Source organism: Anopheles bellator, chromosome 2, assembly GCF_943735745.2.
Source record: "Anopheles bellator chromosome 2, idAnoBellAS_SP24_06.2, whole genome shotgun sequence".
In the NCBI taxonomy this organism is placed as follows: Eukaryota; Metazoa; Arthropoda; class Insecta; order Diptera; family Culicidae; genus Anopheles; species Anopheles bellator.
Window position 1 is genome coordinate 10,864,089 of NC_071286.1, and position 16,725 is coordinate 10,880,813.

The window sequence follows — 16,725 nt, forward strand, 5'->3', positions numbered from 1 at the left end:
TCTCAGCAGCACGATCCTGTTCCTGCAGAGTGCACCATCACCGAATTGTTTACATACCAATCTAATGGGGTGTGTCAACTGCTTTGTTTGTAGTCATCGCAACAACACAAAACAGTTCAGCTGTCATCCGCCACAAACGTAAACAAAACTCTGATCACCAGAATTGTGCCAGGGAATGGAGATGCTAGTTGCGTTTCGCAGTCTCCATCGACTTGGTATATAAAACGTTTTTTGAGACAGACGAAATGGATACTTTCCCGAGAGAAATAACGGAACGTACCTGCCGGTTCTGTTTAAAGCAAACCGCCCGAATCACACCGCTCTTTGATAGGTTCGCGCCGGAAGAAGTTGGCGAACATCTGCAGGCCTTACTGGGGCTACAGGTAACAGAAGTTTTTGTCGAAGGCACCGGGATGACGCAGAGATAAAGTGTTATTAACTATTTACAGGTTGCGCCGGATGATAAGCACCTGAACGTATGTAGAAAGTGTGAAAGACAACTGAAGCTGATATTCAGTATTATGGTCGAATTCCGGAAAGCGAACGAACTGTTCTGTGCGCTGCTGAAGTGAGTGAAGAAACTGTAATGTTTGTAGAAATCGCAATTCAACGAGCCCTTTATTTTGCAGAAAACAGAGCTTTACTCAAGAGCTGGAGATTGTGGTTGACGGAAAAGCGCTGATCGCAGTGACGGAACCGGAATCTCGGTCGGACGATGTTGAATTTTTGCTCGATCAACAGTCTGTTGATTTTTCTGACGTGGAAGAGAGCCCGTTAAAAAAGGAGAAAATCGAAACTCTTGATTTTGAAACGGACTTCCAGCTGCACGACAATGATGCAACACCAACGATTGGCGAAAAACTGGACCCCTTACGGACGAAAATACGGGAACGGTATTGCTACATTTGTCAATCTTTCGCCGGAACCGGCTATTCATTCGTGAAACATCTAACAACGGTGCATGGCGATTTAATACCATTTCGGTGCAGAACCTGTTTAATGGTTCTCAGTACGCCAAGGGACGTAAACGATCACCTACGTAGCCATCAGACTCCGCACGGATGCTTGTATTGCGATGAAATGTTCGCATCGACAGCTGAACTAGACGCTCATTGTACGCACTGTAACGGGTATGGGTGCGAAGGTTGTGGGCAACAGTTTCCATTTGTAGGGCAGCTTAGAGAGCACGAATGTAATGGTACTTCGAAGCACCAGCAATCGATGCAGCTTGTCAATGATTTGATCGACGGCATAGAAGTTTCGCTACCACTGCAGTGTGGTCTTTGCAGCATGGAGTACAGCCAAAGCAGTAAACTAGCGCAACATATCGAAAAGGAACATCCGGCGGCCTCGGTAACGCTACACCAGTGTAATATTTGCCCTCGAAAATTTGCTTCCATCGGAGCGACTCGCCACCACAGAGCGTTTCACAAAACCAATACCGTCACCAGTGGAAATACTAAACCGGCGGCGTTGGATGATCCGAACGATTGCGTAATTTGCCTTAAGAGCTTCAAGTTGGATCGGGAACTATTGCAGCATCTGGAAACGGACCATGCAGACGTAAGCGTGAAATTGTACCAGTGCACAAAATGCGACCGAAAGTTCACGACGGAGGCAAAACTACAAAAGCACGACTACAACACGCACCAGGGCCGGCAGCCGCAATTTTTCTGCTCCTTCTGCGGCCGCCTGTTCACCAAACGGATCGGTCTGCGCGATCACGAAAGCACCCACCGCGGCGTTAGGCGGTATCAGTGCAAGGAATGTAACCGCGAGTTTAGCTACAAAAGCTCGTACGACCGACACATGCAGGTGGTGCATAGCGACGCCAAACAGTTTACCTGCCAGTTTTGCCAGAAGTGCTTCAAACGGAAAGCGACCCTCAAGGTACACCTCCGATTGCATACCGGCGAAAAGCCGTACCAGTGCGAGTTTTGCAGTTGTCGTTTTGTCGACCCCAGCTCCTTCCACAGGCATAAGCAAAAAGAGCATGGCCCCCCAACTTAACCGGCAGACATGGCCTACGATGATCTCTTTTCCAATGATATGACGCTCCCTACTTTACAGCAACGCAAGCGGGCACTAAAAATCGAAAACAGAAAAAACCTTGCCGGAATCTTGTTGGAACTAACAACCATTCGATGTATTGTTAGCTCCAACATCAACACAAAAAGGTAACGTACATTAATAAACATTGTTGTACCCTTTAATTCATGAACAGTTTGAAACGTTATGAATTCGAAAGAATTGTTGCACCGCGGAAAATGGAAACAAATCGTTAACCGTCGCTTGTAACAACCTTGACTGGCTGTCATTGGCCGGCTGTTTCCATTCAGCAGAATATGGCTTTTCTCATGCAAGAAAATATGGCTCTATCTGCTCGTACAAAATATGGCTCTTTCTGCTCATTCAATTAGGATTTGTGTCACGTCGAAAAGAATAAAAGGAGTGACCGCAGAAAGCAATCTGGGTGTAATGTGATTTACGGCAAACATCGTAGAATGGTTAAATTTTTGCCATTGTTTTTGGAAAAGTCGTTCAAAGAAAAGCTTCGGCACCTGGTACGGAACGTTGTGAATACGCTGCTGCCGGTAATATTTTTACTGGCCGTGGTGCTATTGCACACAAAGCAGCTAACCGTAGTGGATGAAACCCAAGAAATCAACCTAAATCAGGTGAATTACTGTTTGTATCCCGGAGCAATAGAAGCCCAATTCCGTGAAGGCTACGTAAATTGCCACCCTTTTTCCAATATTGATTGTTTTCGATCCAATTCGTCGGTTCAGGGCACGAGAAACGGGAGGCGGATCTTCTTATCTTTGTTTGATAACAAATCGGTTTCTGCGAAACAAAGAATCAAATTATGCGACTCAAGATAACGCCGCCCTTGTCACAGAACATCCTGGTCCGGGTCCGGCTGACCTGAAACGTGCGTCGTTTATCAATTAATCCGGAATTTTCCGGCATGGGTTTTCCTTGTATTCCCCGCTTCTTACAGGATGATCTTGTCGATTATTTCCCCGGAGAGTCAATCAACAAAGTGTATTTTACACCATCGACCCCAGCAATCAACGAACTCATAGAGAATGTGCGCCAAACACTGTTCATCGTGGATGATCGTAAGTTTGTCTATTTGGTCATTTTCTTGTGTGAAAACTTATTCCATCCCACCCGTCCTTTTTCCCAACCATCAGGAGTGGAATCGTTTGCCAGTGAAGCGGAACTGGAGCATGCCCTGCTCGGCAATGCGAACCTCTGTTATGGCATCACCTTCCACAACGTGTCCAACGAAGGGCGCCTACGGTACACGATCCGTACGAAGAACAACAACTTCCGTACGGACGTCACTTACTCGCGGGACGTGTTCGGGAGCTTCTCGAAGCGCGATAACGAGTACATCGAGAGTGGCTTTTTGGCCCTACAGAATGCGATCGATCGTGCGTTTATGTCGACCGTGACGCTGAGCGGATCAGCTGATCGTGCCGAAGTTACCGTACAGTACGGACACATTCCACTAGTGGGCGATCAGGGTCCACAGGAACCGACCAGGATCGTGCTGGTGATGGTCCTGCTCGGTGTGTGCTTCACGGTGTGCAGTACGTACTTGCTGCTGTTGCCGCTGGTCGAAGAGCGTGCTTGCGGGATGTACGAGTACCTGAAGTTGGCCTGCCAGCAAAGCTACTGGAACGAGGTGGCCATCTTTCTGGTAAGCTTTGTACATTTCCTCTCCATCATGCTCGTGTGCATTGCAATCAGCGCCGTCGGAGGCATTTGGGACACGAATCCCGCCCAGATGGTGTATCTCGTTTGCTTGGGTGTACTGTTTCTCGTTTGTCTTATTACGTTTACCTTCTTTCTGAGTGCCACGATAGAGTCGGCAACCATCGCCACTGCCGTCGCTCTGGTGTGCCACTTTGCCCCGGTTCTGGTGGTGGCCATTCGTGACGAGCTGGCACCTTTTTTTGTGATCTTCCCCGTGAATGGTTTGCTGTACGGTGCTCACATTTTCCACAACTACAAAGCCTCTGGACACCGGTTTGAGGCGGCCAGTTTGTTCAGCAGTGGCTACCCCGGCATGGAGGAGCTAAGCCTCTTCAGTCTGTTCGTTGGTATGGCGCTGGGTATCATCCTGTGGGCGTTTCTTTGGTTTTACGTCAAAAACGTTTTTCCCGGCCGATTTGGTACACCGAAATCGAAAGGGTTTTTTCTCTCGCGTAAGTACTGGGCCAAGTTGCGCGAGGCCGTTTGTGGTGGCGGTACGAACAAAATTAGCATCACCAGCTGGGAAAATCCGATGGATGTTAGTACGGCCGAGGGGGGAGGATCGTTTGAGCACATTAGCCTGCAGCAGCCTGATGGCGCACCCGCACCCGATCCGGTGTCTAACGGTGGGCCCAAGGAAGAGCGGGCAGCCAGGTACCTGGAGCGGCTGGTGCATATTTCGCACCTCCGAAAGGTCTTCAAAAGCCGCTCGTCCGGGGCGGGCGTCAAAGAGGCGGTGAAAGATTTCTCGCTTTCCATCTACGGCCACAGCATCACGGTTCTACTCGGTCACAATGGGGCAGGCAAAACGACCACGATGAACATCATCACCGGAATGCTGCCCCGTACGTCTGGTACGATCGCGGTGGACGGAGAGTACGATCCGGACCGATACCGGCAGCAGATCGGTTTCTGTCCGCAGCACAACGTTTCGTTCGCGTACCTAAACTGCCGGGAGCACGTGGAGTTTTTCGGTCGTCTCCGTGGCCTGACGGTGGACGAGGCACGCACCGAAGCCGCCACCATACTGGAGAAGGTCAATTTGCTTGACAAAGCGGACTGTAAAGTTCCCGCCCTTTCCGGGGGTATGCAGCGCCGGTTGAACCTGGCAAATGCCATCATCGGACGCACGAAGCTGCTCATTCTGGATGAGCCCACGTCCGGGTTGGATCCGGAATCGAGGCGTGACATCTGGAATGTACTGTTGCGGTTGCGCCAGGATCACACGATTCTGCTGACGACACACTTCATGGAAGAAGCGGACATTCTGGGCGACTGGGTTGCAATTATGGAGTACGGTGAGTTGGTGGCGTTCGGCTCGCCAATGTATCTCAAGCAGCATTACGGAAAGGGCTACACGCTCAAGCTGCTCATGGACGATAGGTTCGAGCGACGGGCAACCCTCGAGGTGATACGCCAGTTTGTGCCCGATGCGATCGAGCGAGTCTCCGTACAGCAAGTTTGTGCGGTAACCCTGCCGTACACGGCGCTGGACAAGTATTCCGAGCTGCTGGAGCAACTGGAGCTGCAGAAGGAAGAACTGCACATCAAATCGATGAGCATCAATAACGCTACCTTAGAAGAAGTTTTCCTCAAGTATGCATCCCCTTGTCGGCGATCGGGAAACGGAGTGACACCACTTTCCATTATCTTCCTTCCACAGCTCGAGCACTGAGAACAAAGCGATCGAACATCACCCGCAAAGCTTCGATTGCGTCGATGGGAACGTTTCCGGCGGTAGCTCCAATAGTGGCAACATCGCTCGAGCGACCACCAGGAGGGAAACGGCCAATGACAGATGGATTGATTTATGGAACAGCCACGTAGCGATTTGGATGAAAAAATGGATCCACATGACACGAAATGTGCACGTTTACGGGTGCCTGATCGGATTGCCACTGATCGTTACGATCTGTTGCTTTGCGTTCGGTTCCACCAACGAGGATGTTGCCATCAGCCTACCGGGTATCGATCTGCACGCCGGTGCGATCCACCGAGCGCTCGGATTTGTCGTCGTTAACCGGGACAACGCGGTTCAGCATCCGCTGCTCAGGAAGGACGCAATAAGTGAGGATGTACAAGGCCTATTCCCAGCCGGGTTGGAGCTGGTGGTCCTAGAGAACGTTTCCCTGGTGGAACGACTCAAGAATGAAAGTGCACAAGACTACACCGCATACCGCGACCGCGTGGTGGTCGGCATCGAATTCAATGTGACGGCCACCGGGACGGACGTAACGGTACTGCATAATAACAATCTTGTGCACAGCTCTGGGATCGCGCAATCCGTGGCAACCACGTTGCTCCTACGCTACTATTACGGTCTTGCCGGTGCTACTGTAGAGGTGCAGAATGTTCCTGCTACCCGCAAGCAAATGATCGATCTCCGGACTCCACTATTTTTCACGGAGTTTATATCGATAGGTAAGCGAACCACTGTCCAGACTGTCACACGCTGCTTCTAATTTCACTTTCAACTTCCCGTTCTGTAGCATTCATGGTCTACATGTTGCAATTTCTGCAAGTTCCACTGCTGGAGAAGCTCAGCGGGTTCCGGCAGCTTCAAAACATCAAACGGTACTACTGGACGGCGACACTGGTTTACGATTTAACGCTGCACTTGGTGGTTTGCTCGCTGGTCGTATGTATTGCCACGCTGCTCGACAAGCATCAGGCCCTATCAAGCTCGGCCTATTGTCAAATTTTCTGGGTGTTGTTCCTGTACGGTCTGGTCGCCCTAATGGTCGTGTACATCGTGAGCCAGTGCGTAGAAAGTGCCAATACGGCCATTACGATCATGAGCTACTTGACGATGATTGGAGGTAACCGAACGGCCCGATTTCTGCCTTTTCGGTGGGTTCTAACTTGTAATTTTTCGTTTGCTTGATTCTCCGACAGCTGGCGGAGTATTTCTGCTGTCCGATGGCTACGACAACATCAAGAAAAACCAGGCCTCCATTTGGTTTTTGCACATAGTGCCAGAGTTTGGCATGAAACACTCGTTGCGCGTGGTTTACGAGAACCAAAAGCTCACCGTTTACGAAAGCCTATCTAGTCGCCAACGGGGCTTCGGAAACGGAGTCATGTCCGAACGTCAAAAGGAGGCACTGTATCCGGTTGCATTCTACGTGATCGGTCCCATAATTGCGATCGTGTTGGCTATCGTACTGGATCGAATAGTGGAGGACATGCACAATCGCGAAATGTTGACCATTTCCATTGAATCGGTAAGTGTAAAGATCAGTACGCTTCGACGGAAAATGACTTTTCGGCGCCAAGAGTCGTCGGATCCGGAGGCAGGAAATCGGGCGGCCGTTGTTGCCACCGGTAGTCGCGACGAACCTGACGGTTCACCGGTGCAGTATGACGACGTGGATCAAGAGTCGAAGACGGTACAGCAATTGTACGAACGGCAGGACAGCATCGAAGAGGATAAGTACGCGCTCGTGGTGAAAGATGTGCAGAAAAACTACGGAACGTACCGCGCCGTGAAGGGCATAAGCTTCGCGGTGAAAAAAGGGGAGTGCTTCGGATTGCTCGGTATGAATGGGGCCGGCAAAACGACCATGTTTCAGATGGTCTCCGGCAATCTGCCGTCGTCAAGCGGTAATTTTTACATGCAGGGTAAAAAGCTGGACCTGAAGGACGATCAGCCGTACCGCGAGGAGTACGGCTACTGTCCGCAGCTGGACGCGCTGCTCGACTTTATGACCGTGCACCAGGTGATTGATTACTTTGCGCGCCTGAAGAGTCTTCCGAACCGGGCAGAGGTAATCAATCGCTGGCTGGTGGAACTGGATATCCTGCGCTACATGGACCACCAACTACGCGACTGCTCGGGAGGCACGAAGCGAAAGGTGAACACAATTCTGGCTCTGCTCGGCGAGCCATCGGTCGTGCTGCTGGACGAGCCGACTACTGGTGTCGATCCGAAATCGCGCCACTTCCTGTGGAATTGTATCAAAACCATACAGCGGCACAAGCAAACGATACTGCTCACCTCGCACAGTATGGACGAGTGCGAGGAGCTTTGCGATCGGCTGTCGATCATGGTTGAAGGACGTCTCCGGTGTATCGGGTTCATTCCGCAGCTCAAACAGCGTCACGGTGATGGATTCAATCTGTTGCTCAAGCTGCAGGACGGCTTCGTCGCAGCCTCCGGCTCCGGGGAGGACTACACGGAGCTCATACGAACTATTAAAGAGCGCTTCGGTGCTACGCTTCAAGAAGAACATAAGGTACGCGTGCGATGCAGGGGACACTATGCGGAGAAACTAATCGTTGTTTTTCTCGTTTTTAGGGTATGTTGAAATTTCTAATCAAACCACCCACCCTTAGATTGTCGCGCTTGTTTGCCGAGGCTCAGACGCTGAAGAACGAACGGGACGATCAGATTGCAAACTATTCCATAAACGAGTCTTCGCTGGAAGACATATTCCTACGTTTCCAAAAGAAACAGTGCGTGGCATAGCTTTGATGTGGAGATGGTAATTCTATGTATAACTCAGCTAGGACCCTAGCATACCAAAGATGATTTAAAACAGTTCCCGAGTCATATTTGTTATAGTAATCCTCTGCCTAAATTTTCCGTGCTGCCCCTTAACATTCCCACGCTCTCTAACCTTTCTGTCGACTTTCTGTTTAGTTTACGTATTATTTAGTTATACTATATTCTTCCAATGGCTGTTAGCCAAAACGGGCAAATGGTCATAACTTTTCTAAGAGTAATAAACACCCTTATTCAAATCCATTTTAGAGAACCATTCCTTAATAAACCGCAGCACAGCTCATTCACCGTGCTTCTACCATCAAATACACATCATCGCATTATTTATTAAAAATACAAATTCCTGACAAAGGGAGCAAGAAGACATTTTAATATCTGTATTGTACGTGTGGTTTTGCACTGAATAAAAAGGCTTTACAGTAAACGGTTCCTGCATTGTAAGTTTGCTGTTATTACACTACAATACAAACTCCATACGAATATAGGCTATTGGCGGTTTTAGTTGAATGATCTTTCGGATGCAAAACGTCGCAAGGTCGTTGGAGCCAAATCATTCCACAGCCTAAAACAGAACACACTGGTTGTTTACTTCATTCTGTGTTGTACTCCCCCGGAACCGTCGAGTGAAAGCGGATCCGGATCTCCAGTTACGGACGAGCAAACGCAACAAATGCTGTTTATTGAACAAATCGTAACTTGGTTGTCGGGCGCTCAGTTACAAGAGCGCGAAGAGCGGACACTTGCGGGAAGTCTTAGGCCGAGTTGGCGTTCGGTCCACGGCGTCTACCGTAGGCCTGCACCACCGACGAGAAACGCCGATTGTACTGGATGCGTCGCTTGGCACGGCCGGTCTTCTTCTTTTTCTTCTCCTTTTTCTCCACCTTTGGCGTCTGGCCCTTGACCTTGCCGGCACGGGCAAGCGAACCGTGCACCTTGCCACCCAGCAGTCCGACGGTCAGGTCCAGCTCGTTTGAGCTCAGTTCCAGCACCGATTGCTCATCGGTCAGCATATGTCCCTCGCACCAGAGCACAAGCGGAACCGCCGGGTCGAATGACTCGGCCTGGGCGAGCATTTGTTTCACATCGCCGACACTCTGTCCCGGAATAACCTCCAGGACGTGACTGTTTAATCCACGTACGTGTAACTGCGGCATCGTTCTGCACTGGTTGTTTCCAAATCAATCTACCGAAGGAACGGAATCCAACGCAACAGCGCCAGAAACGGGCAGAGTTAGTAAACTTCACAAGTGGTTGCTTCGATGAGGAGGGACCTAAAACAGTGCCATACGACTGCTCAACAACAATATCACTTCAACAAAATGCCACCTACCTTATTTACTCGGGCCCAAAGGCAAAAGAATTCCTAACTCGTGCTCAACAGCAAAGCAAAGAAAGCCGATGACGTTCGCGGAAAATGAGCTAATTTGAGCAACGAAGCAGTGCGAAGAGTGACAGCCGTCATTTTGTTGTTTCGGACTGTTTACGGTTGAATTCAATAAAACCGCCATCGTAGTCGGCCAAAGAAACGCGCTCTTTGCACGATCATTCGACAATAAAGTTGTTCGCCAAAATTAGTAAAAAATGGGTGATATCGGTGAACCGATCATGCTCGAAGTAGTGTGCAATCGAGGGTAAGGCATGACTCACGTTCACCGTCGGCCATGGAAGATGCTAAAATCGGTAGATGATCGATTCTAGGTTCAACAAGATACAGCAACGCAGTGATGTGTTCACGCACGTACATGAAATTCTCGAGGAACGCGAAGAGGTTGCAATGGACACCGTGCTCAGCATACCGGTGAAGAACGTTGTGCACGTGCTGGTGTGCACTAACGTGGACAAATATACGCAACGGTCCGCACTGAAATTCAACTTCTACGTGTTGCACGATGGCGCAGCGGAAGAGGAAACGATTGATCACGGTGGGGAAGCGGTGGAAATAGCTCAGCACTGGTTGCTGCCGTCACGTGAACTACACGGCCTCTGGGAGAGTCTCATCTACGAGGAGGAAATCAAGGAGGGTATGCTGTCCTTCGCCGAAACATCGATGCTGTTTGCCCGCAAATCCGTCAGCAGCAAGCTGGTCGCCTGCAACCGCTTGGCCCTGTTCCACGGACCTCCTGGCACCGGGAAAACGAGCCTGTGCAAAGCGATCGCCCAAAAGCTGTCGATCCGACTGAACGAGCATTATAAGCATTTCCATCTGTTCGAGATCAACAGTCACAGTTTGTTCTCCCGATGGTTCTCCGAGAGTGGCAAGTTGGTGCAGAAAGTTTTCTCGCAAGTCACTGAGCTGCTACAGGACCGCAGTTCGTTGGTGTGCCTTCTAATGGACGAGATTGAATCGATCGCTTACGCACGGGACAAAATATCGTGTAAGTTCGTAGGTACCTTCTCACGATTCCGCGAAACGTTTGCTCTTGACCGCTTCTGTACTTACAGCCAACGAACCGACCGATAGTATACGGGTCGTGAACGCTGTCCTAACGCAGCTCGATCGCGTTCGGCTGTTTCCGAACGTGTTCGTACTGGCCACCTCCAATCTGACGGACAGTATCGATGGCGCGTTTCTGGATCGTGCTGACTTCGTCCAGTATATCGGATACCCGTCGACGCACGGAATTTACGAAATTTATCGGATGGCTTTGGAGGAACTGATTGCGGCCGAAATCATCAAAGACGAAGAGCAGCAGCAGAAGAAAAAGCTGTGCATACCCTCATACACCGCCGCCACGAATCTTGGGCGTGCACCGTGCACCATGCTCGATATGTTAGTGAGGGTTTCCATGCTGTCCCAGGGCCTAAGTGGACGTACTTTGCGGAAAATTCCCTTCCTAGCGCACGCTTTGTACGTCAAGAAAGAGTCGGACACGTTGTTGAATTTTCTCGCCGCGATGCGACAAGCCGTCAGCAAGGTTCGGTCAGACAAAGAGTTGCTCGGCAAAGATAGGACGGCTTCAGAAAAAAGTTCAAACGGTTCCCATTCGGTCGTTGATCTATAGAAGCGTTACATTGTAAAGGCAATGGTTGCTGAGTCGTTTTTCAATCAACTATGGGGATGTGTGTGTGATCTAAGGCATATGAAATACATAAAAAGCTGCAATTTTTTAATCAACGAATTTACATTCCGCGTACCGAAGGTGGAGAGCGCACGTCAGATTAACAATCAGTGTAACCCACTGAACCATTCTGCACATTATAACAATTCTCTTCAGAGTATTCTTAGTCATCTTGCTTACCGACAACGTGTACCAGAAGTCGCCACAGAACAGACCCAAACAGAGCGGCACCAAATGTATCAGCTCATCTTCCACTCGGTACTGTAGCGGAATATCACGACAAGGATAAGAACCTGGGGGTTGAAACACTTATATGAACACAAAACTTACCAACATGCATTGCGTTACAACGTACACCATAGCCATTAGGAAATGTGTTTGCCAAATTATCTGCGCGTAAGGCCAATAGCGCCAGCACACCTTCGGAACATCATTTGTTAGGCGCTTCTTTTGAATTCGTTGACCGGTATTCGTTTCAGTTGTTGCCGATGATGCCAGTAGCAAGTGCACATACGAAATCAAACTGATAGCCTAATTTTTGGGAAAAAAGAAGAATATTTATCGATTTTACCGTGTCAATGGCACTTTTTTACCATCAACAGCACACTGCACAAACAAATCCGTGTGCCTTGTCGCTCCGGTGGACTCCATCGCGTGCAGAAGGTACCAAAGGGTGAATATCTAGTTGACGGGATGTACTCAACAATCGTTGAAAACACGGACGACGGACGCACACAGAGCCGAACATCGAAGCTTAGCTTCATATTTTACACCATCGGCTAAATAAAACCAGTCGCTGAAAGAGTATGCCCCACGCCTGCTACAACCCACATCGGTAGAGAGACAATTTCGGGCAACTGTGTGATTGTAGATGGGTTGCTTTAATTTCAACCTGCTTCTTGTTCGGGATTTGTTTTACATCACTCGCTGTGTATCGCTAAATTTTATTCCTAACCTTTTTCACGTACCATTAACTTGAGATAGTGCACATTCTTCCCTTGTTAAACTTCTCCATTGGCCACACGAAGAAGGAAACTTGAAAACGGTCCAAACTCCAAACTGCGGCCGCGTGTTTTCTTTACGTAGAAAATGTCCCGAATTGTCAAAATGGGGTTTTTAAGAAAACTGAAACCAAACCACTACCAACTAACGGATTTTGGGTTCCATGCGAACCGGCTAGGGCGTGGACCGACAACTTTCGCACCGGAATTTTCGGAGCCATGTGCTTCTCTCACTCCCCCGGGCAACAGGGTTGAAGAAAAGGACAATGACTGGATGAATACAACAAAAGCAAAAGAACAAAACTAGGGATAAAATTAATCTAAGCTAGTGTGCATAGTAATCAAAATGAAAATAAAACACAACTCAACGATGCAACACGACCGTTGACGGGTTGCTTGGATCATAGCGGAAGCAGTCCCGAGAGCAGTTTCCACCGATTCCCTTCACCCGTGATACCGTTCGGTGCGGACCGATCTCCGGGGCATGCTAGAACTAGACCACACAAAACCTGGCCAACAGTCGTGCCGCCAAAGAATGGGATACTGCACACGGGTATAACAGACGGATCCGGCGAGACGTTCGCCAGCACTATTCGAGAGATTCCATCTTAATGGCTAAAGCACTGTTGTCGCTGCTGATCGAGCTAACCGCACCGGTCGTGGTGCTTGTGGTGGTGGTACTATTAGTGCCGAGTGGCGAGTGCATAATCGTCCCCGTCTGCTGGATGGCCTGCGGCGACTGCTGCTGCTGGTTCTGTTGGTTTCGTTTCGTTTTAACCTTAGCATGGCGTTTGTGCGATCGTTCGATGGCCTCCTTCATTTCGATCACATACTCGTCGTACTTCATTTTATCTTTGAACCAAGCAACTGGAAAAGATAACAGGATAAAGATTGATGACAACGATGCCTTCCAAATGGCGTTCGTCCCAATTTTTGCCCTCCCCCGGGGCTATGCTCACCGTACAGTGAATCACTGAATAGCACGACCGAAGATAGTTTGAACTTTTTGCCACTGTCCCACGTCACTGAGTCGAGCACCTCGTCGCTTACGATCGACGTCAGTGCGTTCATGACGATATTTTGGTCACAGTCCAGTCTTATTTTGGTGAGATGCTCGAACAGCTTGTTGTAAAGCGACTCGTCGCCGCAGATGCTTTTGTTCAGCTCGATTAGTTCCTTCAGCGAGCGAAGCGGAAACTTGAAACACGATTCGATCTCAACTGACGGTGGCTGCGAAACCGTACCAGGTTCGAGCGTGGCCAGCTGACCACACCCGGAACTACCACCAGCACCACCCCCACCACCACCGAGCTGCGGGTTGGCACCAACTTCCTGCTTCAGTGCGGTCAACCGGCTTAAGCTTTGCTCGGTCACAACCTTTAGAAGTTCCTCGATGTTGGTAAGTTTTTTCAGTATAAGCTTGATGTCCTCCGATTGGATACCAACGGCGGCGCTGTGTGTGCTGTTACTATTGCTAGTGCTGCACGCTATGGCACTACTGTTCGGTGGGAGCGCCTGCTGTTGACCGATCGAAATGATCTGCTGCTGCGGTTGGACCTGCACCTGCACTGTCTGCAGGGTGCCGATGCCGCCCGTCGGACACGTTGTACTGTTACTGTTGCTGTTCGATGTTACACCGACCAGCGTAGAGGACGAGGACGGTTCTTGATGTCGCACCCGTTTCAGCTCCTCCGAGTCCATACTGTGCTCATCGTCGTAGTCATGGTCGCCAGATGTCGCTGGTTGGGGAGCAGCGCGAGGGCCAGAAGAGAAAAAGAGAAAGAGATAGAGGACGTGTGGGGGGTCTATAACCCGGATTAACGCTGCGCCTCTGACGGTGGTGATACTTACATGGTTTTTCATCATGCTTATCTTTGTCACGAAACTTTTTGATTATGATGTGTATGTCATCAGAGATCGGAATCCGCTTCTTTTTAGCTAAAAAAACACAAACAACACAAAGGCAATAGTCCCAAAGTTTTGACCCTTTGCTTCGGAGGAGACTGTGGGGCAAACCGGTACGTGACCAAACTCACAAGTGGTGGCGTAGTTGTGGCAATTGTCCATCGCGGCTATGGTGCGCTCCGCTCTGCAGTGTTTCGCGTTGCTGAAGAAGCGCCAAAGAAGACCGTTCGACGGAGATATGATCCGCCCAATTTCGGTAAACTCCGACCTACATAGACGATCGTTTTGGCGCCGTTTCACGGATGCTACGGTGCGTCGCGGTCGCTTCGATAGTAATGGCGCTAATCATGGAGAAAGTACAGGCGCAGCAAGCTTATCCCGAGGCCAAACACCTAGCCCACTGCAATTCTCCCACACGCAGGGATCTTGCGAAGAACAATTGAACAACAAACGAGCGAAATATGTGCTTGGCGATTGAATGGTGAGAAAAACAGAATTAAGACAGCTGTCAACGAGCGAGTTTGACGTTTCAGAGTGCCATAGTATTTTTAATGCACACTCGAACGAGGGGATCTCCATAACCGATAATCCGTTTGGTTTACCGATTTAAATTTTCATTTACATTTTAATTTTGCTTCTCAGTAAAGCACACGAAGGATAACGGTACGTGCGGAATAATGATAATCTCTAATATGAGTGGACTTCAGATCTCCATAGTGAACTGGAATGCTCATTAATGACCATTTGTCCATTAATTCAAAATATGGTTAATCAAGAGAACGATACTTACGTCTTTTGCTAGGCGCATTTCGGAAAGGCACATTCAAAGCACAATCGGCTTTTAGATAAAGTTCAATTTATTGACTCTACTTGGCGTAAGCCAAGCACAGAACGATACAAATATCAGTTACGATACGATGTAGTTACGATGTAGCATAAATTTACAGTATTTAGATAAACTCTATTCTTATCTAATAACAGGCAACACTTTTCCTCATTGTCAGGAACACGTGCTACAAAATATTTACAGCCTTCTCGTGTGATAATCACCGTAACGTTCCGATACGCATTGACTGCTTACATCGTCATGTTACATCATCAGTACAGATCTAACGGGGGGTTATTTATAATGTTATGCGTTCTCAACAGAGCACGCCCTTCCACATTTAAGACAAAGTAGCAACAATTAGTTTGACAATGAGAAGAAGGATCAAATAGGACTAACAACTGGACTGTAGAGTATATAGATTCAATAGTTTCCAAACTCTGCCCTGCGTATGGCCACAGTGTGCTGTGATAGGAAACGCGTGCCAGCGCATAACGCTCGCTTGACTCAGAAATCACTCTTTTAAATATAACAACAGTTAGTTGATCGCCGATCTATCTCCGATCGAAAGACTGGCATTTTGCTCGCCTGTGGCAAGTTTGCTGCGGCACAAACTCCTGTTCCGTTTGTTTGCATTTTTTAATATACTAAATTCATATTCATTGCTCAACGACACAGCGACAACGACGACGAGACACACGGGATTGCGCCACCCTCCTTGTTGTGCACATTGTTGTATGATCGTATATAAATTAACACAGCTACCTCCCCACCGGGGAGCGGATCCGTTGTAGTACATTTCGGTTTCATGCGCGACGGATTGACGTTTTATTTAGTTCCCACGTTTGCTAGTGTGTCCGCGTCTATAATTCTCACTCACTTTTTCGACCGTTTTAGGACAGGTACAACACACAACATAATAGCCGTCGAAATCGAAACTAATCTCACCTTTGATTTGCATCCATTTTGTTTGTTTGTTTTTTTCCTCTTGTTGTAATTGCCAACATCAATCGAACGCGACACTGCTTAAAAGACCCTGCTGTATTGCTTTCGCTGCACATGATACATGCTCACGGACTTTTCATCTTGTGGCTCTGTGTGTGCGTTTTCAGATTTAATTTACTTTGTGGACACAATCAGTCTTTTAGTTGCCGTATGTAAATATGATTATTAAATTAATAGTATGTATTGTATCGACTTTTCGTGCTTCGACACCCGCTGCTTCGCCACCACACCAACCTGCGCACGCGCGCTGATCCTTGCGCCATAGTTCGCCTTATCACGTTCTTCTTAAAGCACACCTTTCCTAGCACACGCTCCCTAGGGCAAGGATCGCCAATACCTGTAGTCAGTTTCCCACGGTCCCTCGATCGTTCCCCCCCCTCGGGCGATATAACACTGTCGGTCAGTTGTGAAAAGGATACGGTCTTCAGTTCAACAATTCCACTCGGGCCTAAATCTATTTGTCTGGTTGCGACGTAGTTGCGTGGTTGAACCGCACCACACGTGCGCACATAAAATCGATCTCGTCTGAGTAATTTTGAGTATTCTTTAGAAGGAGTTGTTAAAACGATTTCCTGTTTGTTTCGAATGGCAGATTGCCCGTTTTTTTGGTGATGCACACCGTCTTCTTAAAAAAAAAATTGTTACTAAGCACGGCCACGT

The 16,725-nt window shown here is 48.7% G+C and overlaps 7 protein-coding genes across 7 annotated transcripts; 4 read left to right on the top strand and 3 right to left on the bottom strand.

The window, feature by feature from the left end:
• Positions 1-179: 179 nt before the first annotated feature.
• Positions 180-1,043, top strand: LOC131212607 (uncharacterized). The gene is made up of 4 exons (XM_058206533.1): positions 180-383; positions 450-568; positions 630-744; positions 990-1,043. The coding sequence occupies exons 1-4, from the start codon at positions 246-248 to the stop codon at positions 1,041-1,043; spliced, it is 426 nt and encodes a 141-aa protein (XP_058062516.1). The 5' UTR covers positions 180-245.
• Positions 1,044-1,067: 24 nt separating this feature from the next.
• On the top strand, positions 1,068-2,010 carry LOC131212612 (zinc finger protein 879-like). Its single transcript, XM_058206542.1, has one exon. It carries the CDS (start codon positions 1,081-1,083, stop codon positions 2,008-2,010), a length of 930 nt encoding a protein of 309 aa, XP_058062525.1. The 5' UTR covers positions 1,068-1,080.
• A 479-nt stretch (positions 2,011-2,489) lies between these two features.
• LOC131212509 (phospholipid-transporting ATPase ABCA1) lies at positions 2,490-8,687 on the top strand. The gene is made up of 7 exons (XM_058206403.1): positions 2,490-2,678; positions 3,002-3,122; positions 3,198-5,361; positions 5,429-6,186; positions 6,255-6,584; positions 6,661-8,000; positions 8,063-8,687. Exons 1-7 carry the CDS (start codon positions 2,505-2,507, stop codon positions 8,231-8,233), a joined length of 5,058 nt encoding a protein of 1,685 aa, XP_058062386.1. The 5' UTR covers positions 2,490-2,504; the 3' UTR covers positions 8,234-8,687.
• A 175-nt stretch (positions 8,688-8,862) lies between these two features.
• On the bottom strand, positions 8,863-9,677 carry LOC131212510 (ubiquitin-like FUBI-ribosomal protein eS30 fusion protein). Its single transcript, XM_058206404.1, has 2 exons — positions 9,600-9,677; positions 8,863-9,452 (listed from the first exon to the last, which is right to left on the bottom strand). The coding sequence occupies exon 2, from the start codon at positions 9,421-9,423 to the stop codon at positions 9,022-9,024; it is 402 nt and encodes a 133-aa protein (XP_058062387.1). The 5' UTR covers positions 9,424-9,452; positions 9,600-9,677; the 3' UTR covers positions 8,863-9,021.
• A 107-nt stretch (positions 9,678-9,784) lies between these two features.
• Positions 9,785-11,363, top strand: LOC131210437 (pachytene checkpoint protein 2 homolog). The gene is made up of 3 exons (XM_058203687.1): positions 9,785-9,900; positions 9,968-10,644; positions 10,712-11,363. The coding sequence occupies exons 1-3, from the start codon at positions 9,851-9,853 to the stop codon at positions 11,269-11,271; spliced, it is 1,287 nt and encodes a 428-aa protein (XP_058059670.1). The 5' UTR covers positions 9,785-9,850; the 3' UTR covers positions 11,272-11,363.
• Positions 11,364-11,376: 13 nt separating this feature from the next.
• Positions 11,377-12,092, bottom strand: LOC131212615 (uncharacterized). The gene is made up of 2 exons (XM_058206546.1): positions 12,028-12,092; positions 11,377-11,458 (listed from the first exon to the last, which is right to left on the bottom strand). Exons 1-2 carry the CDS (start codon positions 12,090-12,092, stop codon positions 11,377-11,379), a joined length of 147 nt encoding a protein of 48 aa, XP_058062529.1.
• Positions 12,093-12,238: 146 nt separating this feature from the next.
• Positions 12,239-14,654, bottom strand: LOC131209841 (uncharacterized). Its single transcript, XM_058202986.1, has 4 exons — positions 14,366-14,654; positions 14,181-14,267; positions 13,289-14,068; positions 12,239-13,196 (listed from the first exon to the last, which is right to left on the bottom strand). Exons 1-4 carry the CDS (start codon positions 14,394-14,396, stop codon positions 12,919-12,921), a joined length of 1,176 nt encoding a protein of 391 aa, XP_058058969.1. The 5' UTR covers positions 14,397-14,654; the 3' UTR covers positions 12,239-12,918.
• Positions 14,655-16,725: the final 2,071 nt, after the last annotated feature.